General features: G+C 43.6%; 1 protein-coding gene across 1 annotated transcript; it reads right to left on the reverse strand.

Moving 5' to 3' along the window:
* Positions 1-161: 161 nt before the first annotated feature.
* On the reverse strand, positions 162-4054 carry LOC131363845 (uncharacterized). Its single transcript, XM_058406774.1, has 15 exons — positions 3779-4054; positions 3090-3127; positions 2925-2990; positions 2722-2811; positions 2556-2627; positions 2417-2464; positions 2260-2340; positions 2040-2171; positions 1889-1938; positions 1737-1806; positions 1542-1628; positions 1351-1449; positions 1157-1237; positions 965-1063; positions 162-847 (listed from the first exon to the last, which is right to left on the reverse strand). Exons 1-15 carry the CDS (start codon positions 3930-3932, stop codon positions 707-709), a joined length of 1308 nt encoding a protein of 435 aa, XP_058262757.1. The 5' UTR covers positions 3933-4054; the 3' UTR covers positions 162-706.
* Between the last annotated feature and the right edge of the window lie 5910 nt (positions 4055-9964).

Raw genomic sequence — 9964 nt, forward strand, 5'->3', positions numbered from 1 at the left:
GAATAAAGGATAAATATCTAATAAAATGTAGAATAAAGGATAAATATCTAATAAAATGTAGAATAAAGGATAAATATCTAATACAATGTAGAATAAAGGATAAATATCTAATGAAATATAGAATAAAGGATAAATATCTAATACAATGTAGAATAAAGGATAAATATCTAATAAAATGTAGAATAAAGGATAAATATCTAATGAAATATAGAATAAAGGATAAATATCTAATAAAATGTAGAATAAAGGATAAATATATAATAAAAGGTCAATGTAGAATAAAAGGTCAATAGAAATGTCTATGTGAACTCCAGCGATGTTTCTACAGCTGCTCAGGAATGAAGAAAAGTGAAAGAGGTTATTAATCAGTTCACAATAACAACAAACACTGAAATAACTATTTACTTACCTACAGAGAGCTCAAGCAACATGTCAAGAGAAAGAAGAGTGTTTAAAGTGTGACCAGGACATGGATTAGTTTATTAAACTTTGGTTAGTTATGAATAAGTTAATAATCATCTAGGATTAAACTAAATGGAGAATAAAAACAGTTCTATGTTACCAATGAGCAAAACATGCAGAGTTTAATCTACTGATGAGGATCCAATAGCAAATAATAGATTTGTGTCCTGATCACTCTTTAAGACAAAAGGGATAGAGGTGTGTGTGTGTGTGTGTGTGTGTGTTAGAGGGGTGTGAATGTTGCTCAGACTCTCTCTATGGTCTTCATCATTTCCTGGACACGCTGCTTCACGATCTTCAACACTGCGGAGGCTAAAGCTGCTGGATCTCCGTAAAGCTCCAGAGGCTGATGGAAAAGGTCCTCAAGCAGAACTGTCAGTATATTCTGTACACACACACACACACACACATTTCCAGCATGACATTGATGAGACTGATCAGAGAATTTAAAGCAGATTCTTTAGAACGTGTATCATGGCATTAGAAAAAGTTCCTGACTTACAGAAAGCCTTAAAAAGAGTCGCTCTGCCTCAGGCTCCCTGACCTCCACGTCCCACTGGCTGATGGCTAAAAACAGAGGCTGCAATAATCCTCCATCCGACTTTAAAGAAGAAAAACAAGAAACATGATGTTACGTGATAGAACCTTCTCCCAAGTTTTGCTGGCAGTTCTATAGTGTTTATGAGACTCTTACAGCTGGAGGCGGCAAGCTGTGTATAAAGCACCTGAACAAGACGAGCTCGAAGAACACATCGAGGAAGCTGAAATGGTGCAGCTGTACAGGAGAGAAACGTTAGAAAACGCAGTTCCATTTACACCTTAAAGACTCCATCTCTAATCCTTTCCATTTAGCCAGGTGGAATTGTAAACGCTTATTTCCCAGCTTACCTGAGCCTGGAGCAACTCCGCCTCGATCCACTCCCAGTTGGACGGCTTTCTCACGAAACGGATCACGGAGTCGTAGGCCCGCTTAACACCGTCCACGTCCTGTCCGGAAAAGGAGACACCTCGTCACTGCTGTGTCACCTGGGCTAACGCCGGGTGTGTACGAGACAGAACCGGGGGAAATCAGCACTCACCTTTTTGTTGGCTGCTGCCAGACGCATGAGAATCTTCTTCCCTGACAAGTACAGGAGGTTCTGCACGAGCATGCAGTCCAACATTCCCTGAACAACAGAGATAACACACAACACGAGTCAAGCCAGAGTGGAATCTACCGTGGAGGAACAACACGTCTTCAGAGAGACTAGACGAGTAAAGAAAGGTTGACTCACAGAGAACGCCTCCCGAATGGCAGGCAGCTTCAGAGCAACGTCTGTAACTCCATCGAGCCAGAGGTGTGCGCTAAAACAAAACACGAGCTGACGATGAGCCGATTTTTGTTACACTGACATGAGACAACGTCAAAAGGTGAAGACGACCCTACCTGATGAAGGGTACCTCGCTCTCCTCAGGAGAAAGATCATCCACACTTTCCTGCAGACAGAAAACAGCATGAGATCATTAAACAGCACACAGTACATTTATCCAGAATCCCACTGATGTAGATACAAATCCAGTCTGAGACACTGGATTACCTCAAAATCTGACTCAATATCCAAGTCAGCATGAGGAGTGAAGGATCTTTCCTCTTCCTCCAGATGGGACGTGTCCACCTGATCCTCCACACTCACAGGTAGGTGAGAGCATCTCCCCTGATTAAAGGTTTGCTGTGAATAAAACACAAACATTGACAGTGCACATGAACAAACCCCAGAAGTGAACTCCACAATGTAGTGGACAGAGGAATGAATTTACCTCGCCGTCCTCGTGAGGCACAGAGGTGACGGTCTCCACGCCAAGGCAGGACTCCGGCTCTTTCACGCTCCCAGAGACTCGCTTATGAGGAAAAAAGGAGAAACTCAGTCGCTGTACTTACTAAAGCTTTGTGGTGCTGCAACAATTCAGCTCTTACCTGTACGCTGGTGAAAGACTCCTCACATGCGGTGGAGTTCGAGGATCCCTGTTAATAACAACCACGACAACTGCATGTCACTCAAACGCTCATCTATTCATAATGAATGCTTTATAAACAGAAAGAAGACTGCTACTACCAAAGGAACGCAGGAGGTCTCGGTGACGGTAAACCTCCACGGCTGGATGAAATACCTCCGCACTTCCACCGACTAGAGACAGAAACACAACACAGAGTGTGACTACGACATACAAACAAGAGCGTACATTCGTGTCTCTGCTGCTGCGCTGACTTTAATAAAACACCTGAAACTGGGAGCCGTAGATGTGGGAGGTGAGAAACCGGACGTTACTCCGAGCGCTGTGCAGGTCACCGGCACCACTGTGGCGTGAAAACTACAGCACAAACATTCCAGTGTGACTCTCATCAAAGCAGTTTCATACAAACACATGGAACAATTTCATTACAGTAAAAACTAGACTGAGAAAAGGAGGAAATATGAAATTACCAGGACGACAGCTGACGTCTGAGGGAGGAGTTCAGTGGGAGGGAGCTGCTGGATCGGCTCAGTGACCTTCATAAACACACACACTCTGTTAGAAATGAACAGCTAATAGAATTTTCATTGTAGTATGAAGTGTTTTAACTCTAGTGCTTTATTACTGACACATACCTGGACATCCTCCACTTCCTCCACATCAGCAACAGCTCCTGTAATCAATTGTACACATTTAACCAAATCACTATTTATTCATGTCCCTGCAGAGGGTGTGTGTGTGTGTGTGTGTGTGTGTCTGTGTGTGTGTCTGTGTGTGTGTGTGTGTGTGTGTGTGTGTGTGTCTGTGTCTGTGTGTGTGTGTGTGTCTGTGTGACAAGAACTCACTTGTTTCTGCAACATTAACTGTAACTTTAAAGTGTTAAAGATAATCGAGGAAAGTTTTGAATAAAGACTGAAAATAGAGAATAAATCTCTGTGGTTTGAGAGGAAGAAGAGGAAAGCTAACAGTAACTCCGCTTCATGTCGGGCTTCTGGACATCACCCTGTCCTTCATTCATTTCATCTAAAAGCACAACTCCAAGTCTTTTATTCCTCACATCATCACTTTTAGACCTAAAATCCTCTTCTTAAGAGCCATGTAGCATCGCGGGCTAACGTTAGCTCGGCTAAACGCTTTATAGCTAGCTCTGTTAGATAAACTACACACCGGGGTTTATCCTGTTTATCCGCTGTAGCTGTGTATTAAAGTCTTTCATTTCTCACACACACACACTCACACACACACACACACACTGTGTCTCTGTAAACTGTAAGCTGATTATAAAGACACAAGCTAAGTGCTAAGTGAGCTCTTCTCTTCTTACCTGGAGCAGGTTGAGGATCGGCAGCGGGCAGACCGCTTCTCCTCTTCAGCCTGTGATAAGCCCAGTATCCCGCAGAGGCGAGCGCGAGCAGACCGCCGGCGCAGGCCACACCCCGGAAAGTGCTCGCGCTGGGAAGAAACTTACCAATGTTCATCTTCTTTGTAGAATAATCGTAGATTTGAAGCAGCGAGAGTCCACTAGCAGTCCAAATTGTTGTTGTTTCTGTTGCCGTGTTTAATTGTAAACACTTCTAGGACGCCTCCTGGTTACGTCACGCATTTTAAAAATCAACAACATGGCGACGTATGTTTCGTATATTTTTTTAGGTATTAAATAAAATAATTATTAATAACGAACTTATTAGACGAGGCGCGAGTGGAGTAGTAAAATAATATTAATTAAAAAACAAATAAATTCCATATTTTTAAACAGTAGAGTGCGCTGTACCGGATATTGATATGGACACCGACAGGTCAATGCGTCCGCCATATTGGAAGGGCCGGAAGTCGTTCATAATCCACTCGCTTTTGTCTACAATTTGTAGTGGACCTTTAGAAACTCATGCTGTAACTCGCTTTGTCTTTGTTACAGATGACCTCCTTTTCGTAGTCTCCATCTATCTGCAGATCTTCCACAACACTTCATTAATAAAAATGGAATAATGAGTTGATCATGTGCTCCAAACACAATGAACATCATCAGCCATAGTGCCACATTAGTAAGTCACCAGAAATGAGTCAGGTTCTACGGTGGAGTAAAGTCTTCTCTGACTGTAGACACTTACACGCTGTCATTGGTCGAGATGTGATATTTGGTTCAGTTTCTGGACACAATTAAATAAGAAAACAGTCAGCATCAAAGTTCATTATTATCAGACTGCTGCTGTTGTTGTTTTAAAAGTGTATTTCAGTAGGCTACACCTGAGGATGCTGACCCCAATCTGTGTCGTGAACCCAGGTGCCCCTAAAAATCTCCAGCAGGCCATACTAATGGCAACCAAAGACGCCCGTCACTACAGGGAAAGCAGTCGACTGCCCTGGTCCATGCAGAGAAGCTCCTAGTGAATGAGGGGATCCCCACACCAACACGTCAGCAGTGTCTGAGAAAGCTGGTCGTGCCATTTGGACAATATGAAAATGCACTGTTTCACTGGCTTGTTTTCAGATGATGTAGGATACAAGAAATAGTAAGCATTACTACACAGCGTAGCCCTCAGGCAACGAAAAGGTTTCTCAAGCCCTAAATCCAGTGGATGTGACTATCAATTTTTTCAATCAACTAGAATAATCCAAAAGTATCAAAGAACAATCCAGTATGTGGGAGTCACTATCCAGCATCATGTGACAGCGGGACTTTCTTTTCTGCCACATGGTCACATGAGCACGTGGTGTGAGCGAAGGTAAGATTATTTCCATTAGTAATCTTATCTAAAATTACATTAACTGTAAATTAAAAATAGATGTGCATCTATGAAGGCATAGAGAAGCTTTTTGTCATGGTTTAATGATTTTTTGTTCCTTGTTAAGGATGTTTTTGCTGATAATGTGTTATGATGTCATCACATAATTGTCACATGTAAACATGCACAGTATAAACCCTTAAAATAGATCTTTTCTCTCTTTTTTTAATATTCATTTTACTTCTTTTAACACAGAAAAATGGACTTAGATTTGTTTTATGGAAGGCAAGAGCAGAATTGGAATGTTAGGCAAATCCCATCTGACAGTGAGGACAGTGAGATAGACAGCACTGACAGTGAGGACAGTGAGATAGACAGCACTGACAGTGAGGACAGTGAGATAGACAGCACTGACAGTGAGGACAGTGAGATAGACAGCACTGACAGTGAGAGACAGCACTGACAGTGAGATAGACAGCACTGACAGTGAGGACAGTGAGATAGACAGCACTGACAGTGAGGACAGTGAGATAGACAGCACTGACAGTGAGGACAGTGAGATAGACAGCACTGACAGTGAGGACAGTGAGATAGACAGCACTGACAGTGAGATAGACAGCACTGACAGTGAGATAGACAGCACTGACAGTGAGGACAGTGAGATAGACAGCACTGACAGTGAGGACAGTGAGATAGACAGCACTGACAGTGAGGACAGTGAGATAGACAGCACTGACAGTGAGATAGACAGCACTGACAGTGAGGACAGTGAGATAGACAGCACTGACAGTGAGGACAGTGAGATAGACAGCACTGACAGTGAGGACAGTGAGATAGACAGCACTGACAGTGAGATAGACAGCACTGACAGTGAGATAGACAGCACTGACAGTGAGGACAGTGAGATAGACAGCACTGACAGTGAGGACAGTGAGATAGACAGCACTGACAGTGAGGACAGTGAGATAGACAGCACTGACAGTGAGATAGACAGCACTGACAGTGAGGACAGTGAGATAGACAGCACTGACAGTGAGGACAGTGAGATAGACAGCACTGACAGTGAGGACAGTGAGATAGACAGCACTGACAGTGAGGACAGTGAGATAGACAGCACTGACAGTGAGGACAGTGAGATAGACAGCACTGACAGTGAGGAGGAGTGGAATGGAGAAAAAGGTTTGAGCAGAAGTAAAAAAAAAAAAAAAAAAATAGATGGTTTTGATTGGTGAGCTCATTTGTACACAACCAAGACTAATGTATTGATTTACTTCCTGTAGTAGAATGGTTGTGATAGGTTTATGCAGCAGACAGCATAAAAATAGTCAAATGTCACACTCTTTTATTTTTGCTGTGCTTTCATTGACACTGGAAACTTACATTTTGTATGTTTTTATAGATACTCAAGACAGATATAATACCACAGAAGATGATGAAGGTGACATTCTGTCTGATGATGACAGCAGATATTCCCAAACCCCTCGATGGAAAACATGTCATACCACTGTGCCTCCAGTACACTCTGAATGGTTACAGATCTCTCCATCAGCTGGTGAAATTCTGTCTCCATGTCAAAATGTCAAACTACTTGTCTCTGATGACCTCTCTGATCCTATTGTTCATGAGTCAAACCTGTACAGCATCCAGTGCAACCCTGCCAAGCCCCTTAACCTTACTGTCCAAGAACTTGTACTCCTCATGTTATTATTGCTGAGGTGACAAATAAACATAAAAATGCAGTGATAGCGACCCAGTGGGTGAAAGACTACCTCACTGAGAATGGAGAGAGCTTCCCACAAGTCTCTATTCTCCTTGAGGCCATCGTAGATAGATGTATCTATGGTCAGAAAGATTTTGAAGGTCACACCTTTAAGGAGATGTGGGAGCTCTACCATCAGCACTCCACTTTAAAGAACAGGCCAGAGCTATTTTCCTCTGAGCAGAGGGAGATCATTCAGAAAGCAGACACATCTGTGAGGAGATGGTTACACACACTGCTGACCCACATCATAAGTATGCAGATGAAGAGGTTCAAGAAGTGTATTAATGACAAGGAGCAAGTAAGTGTTACGAACAGAAATAGAAGAATAGCACAGAACAATAAAAAATGCTCAAACGTAAGTCAGTTGTGTTCTAGGATTGTTTATTAAAAACTGGGAAATCATAAAATCTAGATAGATCCATTTATCCATACATTTATTGTTCCTCAACAGCAGGTGTGATCCCTCATTATGGCCAGGTGATGATGCTGAAATGGAAGCTGCAAGCTGTGGAACGTAATTGAGTTAAAGCGAGGGTTAACAAAAATCAAGCCTTTTTATAATATGATTGGTTAATTATATTGTTTATTTATTATTATTATTATTATTATTATTATTATTATTATTAGTTTATAACATTCCTTTTTCTGTAAATGTGTTAGATTTGCTCAAGACCCAAGAGCCACAGGTAAGAGCTAACCCTAGCAGTCCATCTGTTAGATTGCCTTCTCAGGATTCCATCAGACAAGCCCAGTCAGCCTGATCCCACTGTACGGCCCGAGGAGTCAGAGCCCACTGTCTGGTCTGAGCAGTCGGACCCCACCGTCAGGTCCAAGAAGTCTAAGTCCACTATATGGCCCAAGAAGTCAGAAACCCCCTTCAAACCTACAAGGACATCAATGATCTGTGCAAGAAGTGAAATCTCAAATCAATCTCCACATATTGACTGTGACCCTTTTTACAGACGTGGCGTGGACAAGAACGTTGTGTGACCTTTGCGTGACCAGACCAAAGTGAACACTATAGTAAAAGTGTGGTAGCAAATACAGGAGAATCACTTTGAGGAGTACCGTCAACGCAAGGACCTGTACACCAAGCTCCTCATGAGTCTAGTGGAAACTGGTGGGATCGTCTCAGCATTGGGAGACAGGTTTCAGGCTTCACCTGCTCCAAGAGAGCTGCCCTCAGCTCGTCTCCTGTGCCATGCCTTCATGCTGGCAGAGGCTGTACTGTATCTAATGGCAAACATAATGCAGTACTGTGTGTTTTTATCTGTTTCAAATTTAACAAAATTTCACACTGTTTTAAAACGATAAAAAAAACACTGTAGAATCGAACAGGTTATCAAATGCCAACTTATAGGTGGTGAAGAAGCTGTCTAGGGAAGGTCGAGGCTCAGCTGAATGGTTCACCAGCATCGGCAATGAGCACTCCCAAATTGTTTCATTTCTGCTGACCTGGGAGGAGTCAACAGAGACTTATGGAAATGTTTTGGCTGGCCAGTTATCTGTCCCCAAAATATTATATGCAGAGTTATATGCACAGGGCTCAACAGCAGTGGAGATCTTGTTCCAGTCTTGTGCAGACAACGGGATGGTTGTGTGTCTGGACATCTTTCACTGGATCTACCGGTTTGATGCAGCCATCCACCCAGAAAGTCACAGCAAATATTCTGCCTTCAAGTCTGCGCTAGCTGGGGCAGTGCTGGCATACAACCGCACAGATCTGGATCTGCTCGCCAAGAATCCGGCGATGCTAAAATCCGTGTCGGATCAGGATGTCGTCCAGCACTACATTTCCAGGGAGCATCTCAAACACCACGTGTGGAGGGTCACCCTCGGGGCCCAGGAAATGTTCCGTCCCATCCACTTGGCCATCAAGGAGCTGAAAGGTCCCACTGGGCTGGACAAAAGTGGAGTGAGCCTCTTCAAAACACCTGGTAAATAAAAGACCTCATACAAAAAATTTCACTACTGACATTGTAGTATCCAAAGAACGCAATACACTGTATGAACATATGGACTGTGCGTATTTACAGAGGCCATCGATTAGGTGTGGGCAAGTCAGCAGCAACACCATGGAGTGCATCCAGGACCCACCAGACATGAACATGTACAGAGTGGTACGTAGCACAACCATCAACAACGTGGACGTGCCCTACTACAAATATCTGCGTCGTAGCAACAGCCTGGAGGGATTCCACAAAGCTCTGCCGAATATGGTTCCAGGTACACAACTGCAGTCTGTATACTTGAAACAAAGGAAATATGTGACCTTGTCATTTTTTTAACACACTTTATCGTAACATTCATGTCCCCACTGTGCAGCTTGGCCCTACCAGGCATTATACAGTGAAACACTGACAGGTGCTCCAGTGCAGTGTTTGTTGGCAAAGCACCACAGGGTATACTCCACTGATTGACCTCCTTAACACCCGCTGTCAGCAGCTCTGTAGAGAAACTGTGGAGGAGAATTTCTGGGCCCCTTGCTGATGTGCCTTCCCAGGAGCTGCTCTTGTTGGAGTACCTATTCAGCCAAAGCATGGATGAATCTGGGCCCTTCTCTCTCCAGGACATCGTCAATGGCGGACCTGGTCCTGAGGAGGAGGTGGATTTCAGCCCGGAAACCCCGATACAGGCGAAGCTGGCGAGGCGTACCACAGTGACTTGGAGACAAAAGGCGAGGTTCTAGATGTTGCCCCGTCCCACATCACGCACACCAGCCAAGACACCTCCGTTCACCCTCCAGCATTTAGCTAAGTGTCTGCTACAATGAACCACAATAAACAAAAAAGAGAACGTACACATTTGAAGCTTGTATTCTGAATTGTATTTTTTACAGGAGGATGCCTGCAGTCCAGCTCAACGAGACATCAGTCCTCAGCACAACAGGCTGATGTACATACTGGTGAAACTGCTGTGGTTGTGATCAGCTCATGCATCTCGCACCAGCTTAGAGAAGAGCACAATCTTGAAGGTGTATGAGAGAATTCAGCACCGGATTTTGGTGTAGGATCTAGTCCTGTGC

The sequence above is a fragment of the Hemibagrus wyckioides genome, linkage group LG13 (genome assembly GCF_019097595.1).
Source record: "Hemibagrus wyckioides isolate EC202008001 linkage group LG13, SWU_Hwy_1.0, whole genome shotgun sequence".
In the NCBI taxonomy this organism is placed as follows: Eukaryota; Metazoa; Chordata; class Actinopteri; order Siluriformes; family Bagridae; genus Hemibagrus; species Hemibagrus wyckioides.